Genomic DNA, 17,352 nt, shown 5'->3' on the forward strand with positions numbered 1-17,352 from the left:
CAACAAGAGAAGCCACTGCAATGAAAAGCCCGAGCACCGCAGTGAACAGTAGGCCCTGCTCACCCCAACTAGAGAAAGTCCGTGCGCAGCAACGAAGACTCAACACAGCCAAAACTAAATAAATAAAATTAATAAATTTATTTTTTTAAAAACACACTTACCTTTTACAGCAACGTTTGGCTTTCCTTTCATCCTGGTATGAACATGTACATTTTTGAATAAACTGATATAATGAATATTGCATGACATTCAATCTTTACATGGTCTTCAAAATGAACTTGCTTCTGTTTTAGGAATTATGTATGTACAATTAACATGTTTTCTACATCAAAAAAAAAAGAAACAAAGAGTGGCTCATAAAAAGTCATCCTTTAAACTCCAGGGACTCAAAAGTGAAAAAGGCTTTCTATAGAAAGCCCTTACCACATCAATGGAATGTTTTGGTACGAAGAAGAATAATCTGCTCTCTGAAGATATGGTTCAGTACGAGGGGCGAGGCGTGAACAGGCTCAGCTCTCCAGAGTCATGTCCGGAACTGGTCAGGGAGAACTGGGCTTCATCTGAGCCTTGAAGCAATCAACACCTACCTGCCCTTCCGACCTCCTCTTTTCTTGACTTAGCTCTTACTTTTGGAACTAAATTTCTGCTTCACAAAATCTTTTGCAAAGAAGGCAAGGTCAAGATGACTGGAGGCAAAACTGCCCAATCCCCAAGAAAAACATGTGTGCCTTCCATTCTGCTTCAGGGGAGGAAGCAGCCCAGGGGCTGGACCCACTGGGAACCTGCATGTACTGCAGAGGTGTCTGTCCTGGAGGCCACAGTATGTATTTAATGTTACTCTCAAAGAGTAGAACCAAAGGTCCCCAAGTAAATATTCAATATCGTCCCTTTCCTGGGGCTGTCTTCTAGAAGGGTAAAAGGTTGTGGGGCTCTGAGAAGCACTTTTTATTTTGAAAAGAATAAGATGAAGATGAAAAAGAAGAATGATATCCTGTCTTTAGAAGAAAAGAAGACATTATATACCTCTTATCAGATTCCAGATAAATAGGCACACACACACAAAAATCACCTTTCGAATTTCAAGCAAGTACTTTCATTCCAAACTGATTAGGAAGTCCAAGACAGGAAGTATTTTGACAAATGTGACCAGAACTAAAGTAAAACCCGGGAAATCTGGAATAATCAACTCTGATTCACTTGCAACATTTTGCTATGGAAAATGTAATAGAACCTTAACCTTTCTTTCACAAGGCCTTTAACAAAGGATCTCACTCAGGAGAAGCCCATGATAAAATGACTCTCTTCCATACACACGGACCATTTATTCTGGGATGATGGCTGTATGACAGCATGAGGTAAACACACTAATCCTACAAGTCAAGTAGTAGCAGCTACTATCTTCTTCACCTGACCCTCAATATCAATAGATGTTATTATCCCCATTTTACAGATCGGGAAATAGAAACTTTGCTAAAATCACAGGGCAAATTACAAACATTACTTAAGACAGAACCCAAGTAGCTTAAAAACACCTCCCACCAGCACAGACTTTGCCACCTTCCAAGCCAACCTATCACACCATCATGAGTTTAGATATTAATACTTGGTAACAATTCCTCACAAAGGTCGAGTGGTCAAAGGCTTAAAAATCACTTATTATAAGTGAAAGATCCTACCAAAATTGGAAATTAGAAAGCAGTGCAATATTCCAGGGATCTATATCGTGCACTGTTTATACCTGGGGTATACCAGGTCTCCATGTGTGAATTTCTTCAGCAGACACGAAGCCAAAGCCCCCCCAGAAGTTCAGGAACAGTAACACCCTCTTGGAGGCTCTGTTCATTCCATGGTTCCGAAGAGCTTCTTTCGAACAGTCTGGGAGTCTCGGCTATGAGTCGAGATGCATCCGGAGTTATTCTCCCCTGAGGGAATCAGTCCACAGTTCCTGATCTTCATGCAAGTTTTCTTTAGTAAGAAACATGCATTTCATGTTATCTTTGATGTCGAAGGGCACTTGAATGGTAAGGACTAGTGTTTGGATGTTACGGTCTATGCCATTAAACATCTGGTGCAGAGCGTCCGATGCCAGGACACAGCAATCCGAGCTAACCCGGTCTTCACCTGTTGCTCACACCTCAGAATCTGTGGCGGGCCAAGCAGTGAGAAGCAGTGGGAAAGACAGGAAGCTTCGCTATTTCAGACGTGAGCATTTTCAGCGGGATGTCTCATGCAGGCTTGACTTGTCACAAATCCAACTTCTTCAACTGCTCATATGTCACAAAGAACTGCAGGTGTTAGTTAAGGCTGACATTTTATGCCATCTTAAGCCTAACGAATCCAAACAGACCCACAAATAGCACACCTCCTAACAAATATTTCTGGGCAGACCACATGCCGTGGACATGATTAAACATGAGGGGCTCTACCCTCAACCACTCCAAGAGATCTCCCCATTAACCTTCCCAAGGTCACCTTGTAAGAGACAGACCGCAACTGAGACACATAAATTTCCTGCATCAGCTCCAAAAGCTTCTAAGAGTACATCCACCCTGCTAGCTTTTCTGACTTTTTGGAAGACTTTACAGAACAGTAAATTCTGTGAGCAAGAGAAAGAGAGCAAGCCCGGGGAGCTCTCCTCCAGGGCTGCCGGTAGGCAAGCTTGCCTGGGAGGGAGGCGTGGAGAAACAGGATGGTGCAAACTGACATCCCCTGCTTTATAATTCTGTCCCTTCATTTCTTATAAACTGTCTCTTCCTTCCTGCCTCCCGCTTTGGCATAGAGGGAAAAGTGCTAATCAGCCAAATAATTCTGGAGCGAATTCCTGTCTATCCTTAGGCACTCTCTGAAATAAGCATTCTAGAACACAGCTGCCAAACCACATCCTTCCCAAGGGTGGCAAGGGATTGAAAAAATACACAAAGAAATAAATCCTTGTCTCTCCCTCTCTCTGAAATCATAAACACTCTCAGCTCCTAGAGCAGAGTCTAAAGAAAAGTTTTTATTGGTACCACTGCCTTTCAATAACACCACCATTAAACCAAGTTTCACAGTGCTTAGCAGAGACTTTATACCTCCTGAAAAAGAAACTGAATAGTTATTTCTTGAATCAGAGGAACTTAACACAATAAGAACCTACTTCTAAATTATAATTAATAACATGACAGTTTATATAAACAACATTCTTCAGCTATATATTTTTTCAGATCTACCGCAACAGAAAAGGATACAATAATATTCCAAGGACCAAGTCTCAACCAATTTGGCCAAAACCCTTTATACAGAGCAAAAAACCCTTCATTCTTCCATGTCTGTTATAAGGGAGGGGGGGGGGGAAAGGTTAACGTCCAACTTTCCAATTATGTCAAATATGCATCAATAATTAGTAGCCAGACTGAACCAATATGTTTTTCTTAAAAACAAAATTCTGTTTGGAAGGACTATCTAAGCAATCACTGCCCTCTGCCTCTTTTCGTTCTTTAAACATTTCTGCAGGGCTTCCCTGGTGGCGCAGTGGTTGGGAGTCCGCCTGCCGATGCAGGGGACGCGGGTTCGTGCCCCGGTCCGGGAAGGTCCCATGTGCCGCGGAGCGGCTGGGCCCGTGAGCCACGGCCGCTGGGCCTGCGCGTCCGGAGCCTGTGCTCCGCAGCGGGAGAGGCCGCAGCAGGGAGAGGCCCGCGTACCACACACACAAAAAAACCAACCAAACATTTCTGCATAGGTGAAGACTAGGGCTCTGTACCACACTACCCCACACCCAAAGCAAACAGCAGTTGGATGAATAAGAAATGAGATTTAATTCCAACTAGAGTCTTCTGCCTCCTTTGCCATGTGGGCTTACAGCAGGTCAGAAATAAAAAAAGGAGCCAATGGCAGTAAGGACATAATTCAAGAGTACCACTATTTCATGTTGTTGGATAGATACCGTTAAGCATCTTTGCTTCATTAAAGCAACATTTGATGTCTAGGGATGTGCCAGCATCATGCCGGTAAACAGCAACCACAAAAGTGGTCTCTCATCTTTGGCTGCTGGCAATCCAGTAGCGGAGACAGTCACAAACTTTCATCTACTGAGAAACAGCAGGCCCAAGTATTTAAACTGAGAATTAAGGTAAGAGTCATGTGTCCCTTTGAGAGATGTCTGAATGAAGGATGTTCATTCCAGTTTGACTCAACAGGAAGGTGATACATTCTGGAAGGAGACACAGTTCTACTACAATCACAGAAAATATGACTATTTTCTCACGCTTCACAGCAGAGCAGAGATATAAGAAAAATGAACTTTCATTTCTAAATGTTCATTTAGATTTTTGTATTTAAAAAAATGAGCCCCTGTGTGGCAAAAACTCTGTACCACCTCAAGACTTTAGAGCGTCACTCATCTTAGTTATATCAGCCCTCAAAATTTAGATACTCCTTTGGTTAAATAAATACAAATATTTATTTGGGGGGCTGTTTCACGGATTGAAGCAATCCACTAGAACGCTGAAGACTAACTTAAATAAATGTGCTTACTTCACCAGTGTCCCTTATTATTATACTAACAAGGTTTTATTATTATGTCTATACTTACTATAAATGTATGTGATGTTTCTACATAACATTATTCCAGGCACTGTGCTAACTATTTTGTAGGTATGATCTCAATGATTTTTATAATAATCCCGTGATGTAGGTGCTATCATTTATTGTCCCATTTCACTTGTGAGGAAACCACAGTGTACAGAGTCTGTACCTTGACCGAAGTCACACGATTACAAATGACAGAATCACAGGTTCATAAGGCTCTAAACCCTTGTGTCTTTAAATCCTGAAAAGAAACTCTTCAGAAGGTAACATGGAAGCCAATGAGCCACGAAAGGCATTCACAACAGCGTACAGACGGACATCCCCGCTCACCTGTAACAAGCAATCCAGGGAACCTGTGTAGCCAGGGCATCTGCCATCTCGGAGGACTCTCTGATTCATCATACGTGTTCTCACCACATCGATAGGGTTTGAGGCCAGGGCCCCCGCCAGCCCACAGGTGAAGCTTGAGCTATAAAGAAGAGACCATTTGAAAAATAAAAAGTTTAATAGCCCTGAGCTGCAGCCCCTACTATCAAGGGCAGGAAACAGCCTCCTCCCAAACTAGGTTAAAGTAACATGTAACAAGATGGAATATATGAGAATGAGGCCCTTATCTAAAGAGCTGCACAGACTTCTTAAACACCAGCATTGTTTATACTGGCTTATAAATTCCAGCCTCGGCTTCTGTCAACGAATCATAGAAACAGGAAGGAACATCCTCCAAGGATGATCTATTTTACCTATCTATTCACCTACAAATAGGCATCAGAGTAATTTTAGCCATCTCGTAACTACATTGCTCTTAGAGATCAGAGAAAAAGATTTCCTCACTGTAATGTGATGCCCACCAGGACCCTGGGTTCTATTAAACTTTCAGTCACAAGACTACCATAGACCAGCCCTGGTATCAACTAACTCAGAGTAGGGTTTCACAGCTTCAGCACTACTAACATTTTGGAATAGCTAATTCTTTGTTGTGGATGTCTGTCCTGTGCATTGTAAGATGTGTAGCAGCTCGCTGGCCTCTACCTGGTAGATGTCATTAGCACATAAGAATCAGAACAGTCTCCAAAACTGCCAAATGTCATAGAAACAGAGAGTCGAAAAGTGGTTGCCAGAGTTTGGGATTGGGAAGAAGTCGGTAAAAGCGTACAAAAGTTTCAGTTATGAGATGACTAAGGTCTGAGGATCTAATGTATAACATGGTGGTTATGGTTTACAACACAGTATTATATAGAATTTAAATTTGCTACGAGAGTAGAATTTAAATGTTTTCACACAGACATAAAATGATGGATGTGTTAATTAACTCGATGAGGGTAATCATTTCATAAGGCATACGTGTATCTAACCATATTGTGCACTTTAAGTATCTTACAATTCTACTTGCCAATTATACCTCAATAAAGCAGAAAAATATAAAAATATAAAAATAAAAAGCAAGCAAGAGAATACCAAGCAGGATTGTAGCTGTACAATAAAGCACATGCAATATACTTTTGTAGACATATTTGCATATGCATAGATAACACCTGAAGGTACATATCAAACAGTTAACAATGGCTACCTATGTAAAGGGGTAAGGACATACTTTTTCTACTTTTTCCTGGTTTACTTCCGTATCATAATTTTTCAAATATGAGAATACTTTTATAATAAACTTTCTTTAAAATGTCTATAAATTAGCAGCAAATTTCTACCCTAAGCTCATGCATACCTAAAATATTAATTTTAAAATCCATAAACATACAGGAAATGGGTATACACAGTGTCTCCCATCAAGCCCGAGAGAATCAGATGCTTCTTGGTGAGGTCGTAGACCGGCAGCTCCACACCAACAACAACAGCGGCCCTCTGAGCAGTAAGGGACACGCCCTGGGTAAAAATATCAATAATAACAAGTCAGATATCTCTCCCCTAGAAACTATGACCATCTTTTACGTTTTCCTGCTGGTAGGTAGAAATGTAGAGTGAAAGAGTAGAAAAATCCAGACGGTAAGAAGTCAGAAGCCCCAAAGTCTATTTCCGATTCTGGCACTAACTGTACAATCTTGACCGGGACGAGTCACCTCCAGAGCCTCCAGTTTCCTTGTATGTATGGAGAGGATCCGACTGGATGACCCTTAGCATCTAATCTATGGGACGACAGTCCCTAGAATACTAGGAAACAGCATTCCACACCAGCGCTTGCCTCAGTCTTCACTTAAGAGCCATGAAACCACACAGATCAAAAAAATCCAATGTAACTATAACCTCTTCTCCATAAGAACTTAGGGGGGGAAAAAAGTAAACCAAAAAAGTATTCAACCCTCACAGAATTTCTTATATATGAATTTTTCAAAAGGTACTTTAAAATCACGACATACTCCTTATGCAAAATCATGACATATTTTCATTTTGCAGATTAAGGAAATTGAGGAAGAAGATCTCTTCAAGGGCAGATGTCATCCTTCTTCCTTTACTCCATTATACCATTTGGATTAAATAAAATAATAAAAATAGGAAAAATAATTTTTTTTTTTTAAATGGGAAGAACTAAGTCAGTTGGGTCTGTTTTTCAAGCTTACCTTCCAAAGTCCTCTTGTTCCCTCCTGCTGGTAAATGTGGATAAAGTTGCCTATCATTCCTCCTTGAAGGGTGCTATTTTGTGCTTGCATCCGAATCTAGAAATTAAAGACTAACGTGAGAAAGAAACTAGCATGTTTCTTCCCAAATGCAGACTTAAAAAAAAAAAATTATTCAATTTGTTGTTTATTAACCATTAAAAGAAAAAACCTGAAATATAAATATGACTACAATGCTAGTTTAAATTTATCAGGATTGGTTCTTAGGCCCTTTACAATCAACAAAAAGCATCTAGGAGAGTCCAGTTTTGCATGCAGTAGTAGCTCGTTAAGTGTCAAAAGGAAATTTTTTTTAAATAGTCTTTTGAAAAGGAAAGAAAATGGCACGTCTCCCTCTAGGTTACTAAGTAGGAAAGAGAGAATATCATGGTTAATTCTAAAGATTTAACATTAATTAATGAGTATCCAGTGTACCTGGCAGCACCAAGCATTGGCAAGCACATTTCTTTTTTTTTTTTTTTGCGGTATGCGGGCCTCTCACTGTTGTGGCCTCTCCCGCTGCGGAGCACAGGCTCCGGACGCACAGGCCTAGCAGCCATGGCTCACTGGCCCAGCCACTCCGCGGCATGTGGGATCTTCCCGGACCGGGGCACGAACCCGTGTCTCCTGCATCGGCAGGCGGATTCTCAACCACTGCGCCACCAGGGAAGCCCAAGCACATTTCTTAAGTTAGTTACGCCAAGCCCTATTATTTCCAACCAGCCAAACCCCAAGGTATGCAGATGTGCTGGCCAAAGGACGGCCATGTGATGTCCGTCACACTCTGTTACACGGGAACTTACAAGTTAACTTTATAACTCCATGGAATTCACATGACCAATATTCCAACATAAAAATAATGATTGATGTAGCTCTGCATTTTTAAGAATAAAAATGGACTTCTCACTAAAAAACTGGTACCTTATTTTGGTTTAGGGAGCACATGCATTACCCTCTAATTCTAAAGGGAACTGTTATTGCCAGGCTAACATGAGAAAACAAAATGCAGGAACTGCCTTTCCATAGCCCTGATGTACATTTAAGAGGTTAATAGGAGTGTGGATATTTTTCTCTAGCAATTTTACCCCAGCACAGGGTAAACTTAGGGCAAAAGGGCCTGGTACTTCTATTCACACCGTGTGTAACTGTAGTGCACCCAACACCCTGCTGCATGCAATTTTGATGTTGTTGGAATCTCCTATTAGATTGAAAGCTGAAGGTGGGGTCCTTGCCTGACTCTTTTTTTTTTTTTTTTTGCAGTACACGGGCCTCTCACTGTTGTGGCCTCTCCCGTTGAGGAACACAGGCTCTGGACGCGCAGGCTCAGTGGCCATGGCTCACGGGCCCAGCCGCTCCGCGGACTGTGGGATCCTCCCAGACCGGGGCACGAACCCGTGTCTCCTGCATCAGCAGGCGGACTCTCAACCACTGTGCCACCACGGAAGCCCCTGACTCATTTTTGGATTCTAAGCATATAGTACACCAACTGGTACAAGGTAGAAGCACAGTGAATGCTGCTTAAATAATGGGGGGAAGAAAAAGAATGACAGAAGGAAAGGAGTAGCTTGAGAGGGTGCGACCAATAACTCACACCTAATTTTGATTTTCTTTAATTAGTTAGTCCCTTGCCTTATTACAAAAAGGATTTAAGGAGGCCGTATCCCTGGTATTGTTGATAAGGTCATCTAATGCATTATGTCTAATTGTAGTTATGTAAATATTTTCATTACTAGTTCCTGAAATCAAATTAGTGGAAAACATAACGCCTTCAGAAACGGTCATCAACAAGCTGCCTAGACTGCTGTAAAACTTGCAGTCCATCTATTTTATTTTACTTTTTATTTTTTGGCTGCGTCGTGTGGCTTTCGAGATCTTAGTTCCCTGACCAGGGACTGAACCCACACCCTCAGCAGTGAAAGCGCCGAGTCCTAACCACTGGACCAACGGGGAATTCCCAGCAGCCCATCTATTTTAATGAACCAATAAAAACAAGGGAGATTTTCAATGAAAAATGAAATTCAAATACACCTAAGCCTAATTTTTTTTTTCTGGTTAATCACCAAAACCTCCAAAGTCTCCAATAATGGGCCCTACTTGTGAGCTTATCTGTATCAGTGGGAAATCCACCTAGTGCATGTTTCTGAGTCTTCATGGAACTAAAACTGTAAAGATTCACACATACATAGTATATGTTATATTCACAGATTTTCATTATCTGAATGTTGATTACAATAAGAAAATGCAGAGTGTGCCTGTAAGACCTAGATAGCACTGCTTACTTTCAAAACATCAGTTGGATTAGCAATGGTTGAGGATATGACTCCAGAGAGAATTCCGCAGACCACATTTATCAGAAGAGTTTCATCTGCAAACAAAGACATATTATTTGACCCTTCATACGTACAGGGCTCTTCATATGAGTAACTCATGTATAGGTGTAATTCATGTACACATCACTTGTTCATTTAAGAGACTAAAGAAATACATGCTTAATGAATCAAGTAATTTTCAAAGGATTAGGGATTTTGCTGGCTGAAGGGATTTTGCTTAGCAAAATGTCTTGACAGCTAAAAAGGAATGTGAATTATCACCCAAGAGTAACCATGTGAATTATCATGGAAGTGAACCATAATTCACTTTTGTGTGTAAGTGCAGACCACTGTAATTAAGACGAGGTCATACACCAACTGGTAGAAGAATAAAAGATACCCTCCTATGAGATAAGGTGGAGATAAAATTTTATAAAGCACATCATACATATTTAATATGAAATATACTGAAGCACTTTTAAAACATCTTTGCTCCTCTGCTCACTGCTCTCACAGAACAGTGACTAGTGCTTATCTCTTTGTAAAAAAAGACAGAAACTTCTATGGATTAAAGCAAAGTCGAACAATCAACCAGCAAGAGAATATTAGTTCTTAATACTAAGAAAATGTAGTCAATGCTTTCCTGAAAAATAGGTGATAACTCCTATGATTGTAGAGAATTTTAAGTGGGCTAGAACTACAACAACATACCCTCTAGTCTGGACATTGTGGAAACAAGGACAACTCATTAAGATGTTTGTAAAATTGCTCTGTTACCCCCGCCCCAAATTCAACTGATATCTGACTTGCTTATTTATATAAGCAAGTACAATTCATTTAGATTTTACACCCAACCCAAAGTTCTCCTCCATAGTAGTAAAGACACAAATAAGAAAATCGATCCCAAACCACTTGAATAAAAAGACAAACAACCCACCGCCCGTCCACAGGTGGAAAAAGAATTCCCCACTCACCTTCTGGGCGCTCGACAAATAACCGCTTCAAGCTCTGGTAGGTGCCTATCTTGATGGTGCCATAGGAAGCCTGGCGCAACATCGCAGGAGCAATCCTGCCAAACCAACGGACAAAGGGACAAAAAAATTCTAAAAAACCACTTAAAATCCTCTAGAAGACACACATAGGAGACGCAATCACGTATCTGGCCTTCCACAATCAAACTACACTAAGACACATTTCTTAAGAGTTTAAAATCCAGCAAAAATATAGGTGGAGGACTTCCCTGGTGGTCCAGAGGTAAAGAATCCACCTTACAATGCAGGGGACGTGGGTTCGATCCCTGGTCAGGGAACTAAGATCCCACAGGCTGTGGGGCAACTAAGCTCACGCACCTCAACTAGAGCCCTAGTGCCACAACTACTGAGCTCTCGCGCCTCAACTAGAGCCCGTGTGCCGGAAACTACAGAGCCCACGTGCCCTGGAGCCTGCACGCTGCAACTAGAGAGAAGCCCGTGCGCCACAACGGAAGATCCAGCATGCCTCAACAAAGATCCCGCACGCCGCAACTAAGACCCGACGCAGCCAAAAATAAACAAAATTAATAATAAATAGGGACTTCCCTGGTGGGTCAGTGGTTAAGAATCCGCCTGCTGATACAGGGGACACGGGTTCGATCCCTGGTCCCGGAAGATCCCACATGCCACAGAGCAACTAAGCCCGTGTGCCACAACTACTGAGCCTGTGCTCTAGAGCCCGCGAGCCACAGCTACTGAGCCCATGTGCCACAACTACTGAAGCCCGTGTGCCTAGAGCCCATGCTCCGCAACAAGAGAAGCCACTGCAATGAGAATCCCGTGCACCACCATGAAGAGCAGCCCCAGCTCGCCTCAACTAGAGAAAGCCCGTGCACAGCAACAAAGACCCAACACAGCCAAAAATAAATAAAAATTAAAAAAATAAACAAATAAATAATTAATTTTAAAATATTTTTTTAAAAAAGTTTAAAAACAAATCTTTTTAAAGGTGGGTTCTGGGACTTCCTTGCTGGCGCAGTGGATGGGAGTCTGCCTGCCAATGCAGGTGACACGGGTTCAATTCCTGGTCCGGGAGGATCCCAGGTGCCACAGAGCGGCTGGGCCCGTGTGCCACGACTGCTGAGCTTGCGCTCTGGAGCCCATGGGCTGCAGCTGCTGAGCCTGTGTGCCACGGCTGCTGAGGCCCGCGCGCCTGGAGCCCGTGCTCCGCGGCAGGAGGCCACCACAATGAGAAGCCCACGCACCACAACGAAGAGCAGCCCCAGATCGCTACAACTAGAGAAAGCCCGCACACACCCAAAAATAAATAAATAAAAATTTAAAAAAACAAAATAAAACAAAAAAGGTGGGCTCTTGGGAATTCCCTGGCAGTCCAGTGGTTAGGAACAGGCGCTTTCAATGCCAAAGGCCCAGGTTCAATCCCTTGTGGGGGAACTAAGCTCCCACAAGCCACACAGTGGAGCAAAAAATAAAATGTGTGTGTGTGTGTGTGTGTGTGTGTGTGTGTGTGTGTGTGTGTGTGTACGGGTTCAGTTAAATGTGTGCAAGTTATTAGTTCCCTAAGTGATAGATCAGCCCCTCATATTTATCCTCAATGAAAACGTACATGAACATGGAGTTCTATTTGCCCATTCACATTATAATGGGAGGGCTTTCCTTTCTCAGGACAAAGCACCTGGTGAAATCTGGCCTCCGTAAGCATCCTCCAGGGTTGCTCTGGAGCTTATCTCCCACCTCCCTGGGGGCCTGTTCCACTTATTCCCTCTCCCTCCTCCAGGACCCTCCCCACCCCAAAACCACCCTGTGGCATTCACACTCGCAGGCTCTCCTGCCACACTTCCCACCTCCTTCTCAGACTGCAATCCGGATTCCTTCCACCCTCTTCATCGATAGCGCCCTCACCAAAAGGGGCCCAAGGGACATCTCTGTAGCTAAATTAAATGATGCTTTTCAATCAGCATCTTATAAAGCCTCTCTGTCTTTCCAGTATTTGCTATGGTCCACTCTTTGTCCTGCTTGCAGCCGTCTCCTCCCTGAGCTGCCGTAACTTCACTCTCTCCAATTCCTCTTCTTTCTCTGCACATCCTACCTCTGTCCTCTGAGGAGCCCAGGAGTTCTGTCCTTCCTCTCTTCTCTCATGGCTCCACACTCCCCAGACGAGCGCATCTACTCGCATGGCTTCAAATGTCCAAAGAGTGATGACTCCTAAATTCATGTGTCCAACACCGATCCCGAGATGCGTTTCCAGCTGCTTCCCAGATTTTTCAATTCACATGTCCTACACCTACCACCAGAGCAAGTGTCTCACACAACTAATTATCCTCCCTCTCCAAACAATCCGCTCTCCTCTTCTGTGTCCTAGACCAAGGAACGGCACCGCCATCTGCACACTGGCCAGAACCAGAAAGAGACACTAGCCCGTCGCCTCCTTCCCCACCACCCCTCATGTATGAGAGGTCGTACACTATGTCGATCCTCTGCCCTAAACAGCCTGCCTTCTTTCTCTCCATCCCCAAGACAATTCCTCAGGTCAGATCCTTGTCTTTGCTTCCGATGTGTCTGTCAGCCTGCTTCCACTGTCACTGTCTCTCTTTCTCCCAAAGGCAGGCAGGAATTTTTTACAACAGAAACCTGATCATGTCAGTCCCTCTACTCAAAACCCTTCAGTGGTTTATGTCTGCCACAGGTATGGTAAACTCACACACTTACAGGTACCGGGCAGATGCTATGAGCGCGTGAAGCGGGCTGAGTCTAAATGCACACCTACACCATGTGAGTGCCAGAGGTTTGGTAAACCAGAGAAAGCATCCTTAACGCCAGTTACTATTATCATTAAGTGACCAAATGTGGGCCCAGATGTTAGCTTTCTTGAGAAGATCGAATGGTTTTTATGTTCACCTTCTCGCATTTAAAAGACTGGCTCAACTGAAAGACGAAAACCTTCGGGGACCCGTGGGTGGGAGGGCTGTGAGACATCAGCCTGGGGTCTGGACCTGGTGTACTGCCCAAAATCAAGATGCTGACTTAGCACGACCCGAGGTCATGCAGGCCCTGACTCCTTATTACAGCTCCAACTCCATCCCCTGCTACTAACCCCCATGCTAAAGCCATGCTGAATCACTTGCAGTTTCTAGAATGTGCTGTGCTCTCCCACGCACGCTACTGGCTCTGCATGAACAGAGTTCCCCTCTGATGTCACCCAGCTAACTCCTCTTGGTCCTTCGAGATCAGATCCAGGGCCTCTTAGCCTGGGATTGATGCCCTGCCTCAAGCAGAGTCTAGTACTGGGCAGACGCCACTGTAATCCCGTTTGCACATCTGCAGCCCCCACTCAACCACAGTTCCTTCAGGGCAGGGGCTGCTGCCGACTCCCATGTGTCCACCCAGATCCAGTCTCGCCCCTCTCTGTGCTGCTCTGTGCCGAGGCTGGCGCCATGGGTAACACCACGCGGCTCCCATGCCAGCTGATTCCAGGCGGATTCAGCCAGTAGAAGACGGGAGAGAGGGAGGGAGGGAGGGAGGGAAAGAGGGAGGGAGGGAGGGAGGGAGGGAGGAAGAGGGAAGAAGTGGAGGTATTTCTTCCTCTCCCTGGGCACTAGCAAGGCATCTCTCAACAACTCCTGTTGGCTCCTTCAAGGCTCCAGCCCTAGTAGGCTCTGCTAACATCATTCCTGTCCTTATCCCTCTGGTCCTAGGGTTGGTAACAATTTCTCACTTTGCTAGTTTCTGGGTACCTCAAAATCCTTTATTTATTCCCTTAACCCTTAAGTAGCCCTTTCATTAATCTCCCTTCATTTAAACCACCCGAACGAATTGTTTCCTGAAGGGCCTCTGACTGACATAGTCAGGACCCCACCTTACTCACTTTCCTAACCAGTGCCTGCAGCTCACTGGTCGTTAAATGTTGGATTAAAGAAAAGCTGTTCACTGCAAATCTTACCTATGGAGAATATCATATCATTTTCTTTATAGCAAAAATCTCAGTAATTCAGAATAACCAAGGGGAAGGGCTATTAAAACAAATGTAATTTTTGTATTATTATCTGTATTTGAATATAATAAAAACATAGTTTCACCACAACACTCGCTACATTAAAACACATATATAGAAAATAAAGTTGAAATGAAAAAAAAAACAATCAACCATTGCTACTTGCTCTTGAATACACCCCAAACTTGTATTTTTTCCTCTGTGAAGTCTTAGTGTGAAGTCTGTTCATTTGAAAGCTCAACAGTGAAATATAAACACACGAAGGTCTACTTACCCTGAATACAGTGCTTTCAGGCCTTCCTCTCTGCCTATCCTCACTAACGCATGCAACATTCCTCGATACCTGACTTCTTTAAAGTTTGCATCATTCTTCTGGCCTTGAATCTGGAGTCGTGTCTTGGTTAAATCAATTGGAAAAGTACCTTAAAATTTTTAAAAAGGAAACGTTTCACTTAATAGAAAGAAATTTCACTAAACGAAGGATACACAGGGATACATTACTGAGGAAACATTCTGACTATAACGTAAACTAAGAAACAGAATTAAGAAATAGCAGATACTTTGCAATCTTCCTAGTAAAAAAAAAAAAATTAGGCACCAAAAGATTTTTTTTAATCTTTTTAAAACTGCATAACTGTGTTTTCTGTACATTTTTATTTATGTCCCATCTTATTCTACCTAGAATTTGAGGAGGCTGCACTGCTATCAAAAGTAGGTACATGGAATGATTTACACAAACAGGAAATCCACTTTAAAATATAAGTTACTGGGAACTCCCTGGCAGTCCAGTGGTTAGGACTCAGCACTTTCACTGCCGGGGCCCAGGTTTAACCCCTTGTCGGGGAACTTAGATCTCGCAAGCCGCGCAGAGCAGCCAAGAGATAATAACAATAATAAAATAAAAATAAAATGTCGGGCTTCCCTGGTGGCGCAGTGGTTGAGAGTCCGCCTGCCGATACAGTGGACATGGGTTCGTGCCCCGGTCCCGGAGGATCCCACGTGCCGCAGAGCAGCTGGGGCCGTGAGCCACGGCCGCTGAGCCTGCGCGTCCGGAGCCTGTGCTCCGCAACGGGAGAGGCCGCAACAGTGAGAGGCCCGCGTACTGCAAAATAAATTAATAAATAATAAATAAAATAAAATGTAAGTTACTATTTTTCACACATGTGAAGGCTGATACGGGGTTCAACATGGAGATAAATGCATTTTCTAAAGGAGATTCTCACCTGTGTGTTACAGCCTAAAAGTGACTCTGTTAATGTAGGTAAAAATGTTTAATGTAGTACCTAAGAGGCAGTTCATCCAAACATATAAACCCATACACAGTAACCTTGAGTCACTGTGTCGATGAATCTACACAGGAGGCCTAAGCCAGTGGTCGGTGGTTAACGTGCCTCAACCCCTCAGCCCTGGTCCCCACTGGTTCCTCAGGGGCAGCCTCTGTCCCAAGACAGCAGCGACTCAGCCCAGCACCTGGCACATGGCAGCATCTCAATCAACATGTGTTGTGTTTTGTTTTGGTTTTGGCCACGCCACACAGCTTGTGGGATTGTAATTCCCCAACCAGAGATTGAACCTGGGCCCTCAGGCAGTGAAAGTGCAGAGTACTAACCATCGACGGGAATTCCCCCGTCAATCAACATGTGCTGAATGAACGATCCGGGGAATAAACAAAGGAACAAATAGGAGCTGATTGGAACTGAGCTGATGAGGAAGTCACCAGCAGGACATGAACAACAGGCATGATTAGAACATGATGGCACGATGACAGTCACTCGCCTCCAGCTCAGGAAGGCCTTGGGGCTCCCTAAACCTCTTTCAAAGCCAAATGTGTTAACAGTGATGAAGTGGGGAAAAGGGCAAGAACGGGGATAGATGGCATCCAACAATGATTCATGAAACTTCCGTTTCAGCAACAGATCCAACTGTCTCCCCATTGAACTTTGAACCCTAAACGGCTAATAAGCAGCCAAAGTCACTTTTGGTTTTTTTTGCGATACGCAGGCCTCTCACTGCTGTGGCTTCTCCCGCTGTGGAGCACAGGCTCCGGACGCACAGGCCAGCGGCCATGGCTCACAGGCCCAGCCTCTCCGCGGCACGTGGGATCTTCCCGGACCGGGGCACGAACCCGTGTCCCCTGCATCGGCAGGCGGACTTGCAACTACTGCGCCACCAGGGAAGCCCCAAAGTCACTATTTTGTCTTAAAAGTATCCCAAAGGAAGAAAGAAAATTTGAATCCTGAGATTAAGTGTTTCATAATCTCACATTCTGTGCCTGAACTACACTCACACCGTGATGATCACATAAGTTTCAGCCTCATCACATGCAGCAGGCAGCTGACTGGCCTCTGCCCTGGGCTCCTTACCGCACTCCGCTGTGATGGAGGCCAGGCCTCCGTACACAAAGGGCTTCCAGTTCAGGGCCGACATGCTCACCGCTGTCCCTTCTCCTTTGTTCACAGACGCATAGCCTTCAACAGGGTTTTTCCTGGACACAAAAGGAAGGTGTTTCAATGCTGTAACTTCTCACACAGGCAGTTTCTTCTTTAAGCTTGTGTTTCACTCGGAGTGAGCGCTACCAGACGCTACCCCTGAACCCTGTCCCCACCCACACATGCACAATTCCCAAGATGATCCTCACCTTATAAAGCAAAGCACCCCTATTTCCTAAACCCCAAATCACTTGATCAGTTGCCTTAATTCTCACCCAGGCCTTAAATAAGCCGATATATTGATATCTTGATATGCGTGTGATTAGTGTAGTACCATGGAGATGATTTTCTGGGTAGTCCATGTTATCTTAAATCTGTTCTTCACTTAATAAATATCTGCTATTTGCTTGCCACTGTCTTAGTGAGTCCCTCCCAGGAGGTACTGGAGTCTTTCAGATACAC

General features: G+C 43.9%; 1 protein-coding gene across 13 annotated transcripts in view; it reads right to left on the minus strand.

The window, feature by feature from the left end:
* SLC25A30 (solute carrier family 25 member 30) overlaps positions 1-17,352 on the minus strand; it is a 40,579-nt gene that overhangs the window by 12,613 nt on the left and 10,614 nt on the right. For 5 of the 13 annotated variants that reach the window (XM_059041881.2, XM_067016666.1, XM_067016665.1 and 2 more), the window contains 9 exons: positions 16,825-16,946; positions 14,736-14,883; positions 10,453-10,547; positions 9,449-9,534; positions 7,134-7,229; positions 6,317-6,441; positions 4,897-5,035; positions 3,228-3,308; positions 1,303-2,285 (listed from right to left, as the gene is read on the minus strand). In XM_059041881.2, coding sequence (XP_058897864.1) covers positions 2,244-2,285; positions 3,228-3,308; positions 4,897-5,035; positions 6,317-6,441; positions 7,134-7,229; positions 9,449-9,534; positions 10,453-10,547; positions 14,736-14,883; positions 16,825-16,888 — 876 coding nt within the window. In that variant the 5' untranslated portion in view covers positions 16,889-16,946 and the 3' untranslated portion in view covers positions 1,303-2,243. Of the gene's footprint in view, positions 1-1,302; positions 2,286-3,227; positions 3,309-4,896; positions 5,036-6,316; positions 6,442-7,133; positions 7,230-9,448; positions 9,535-10,452; positions 10,548-14,735; positions 14,884-16,824; positions 16,947-17,352 lie in introns of those variants that run through there. The other 8 variants (XM_067016659.1, XM_067016661.1, XM_067016664.1 and 5 more) reach the window with 2 other exon arrangements.

The sequence above is a fragment of the Kogia breviceps genome, chromosome 16, assembly GCF_026419965.1.
Source record: "Kogia breviceps isolate mKogBre1 chromosome 16, mKogBre1 haplotype 1, whole genome shotgun sequence".
In the NCBI taxonomy this organism is placed as follows: domain Eukaryota; kingdom Metazoa; phylum Chordata; class Mammalia; order Artiodactyla; family Physeteridae; genus Kogia; species Kogia breviceps.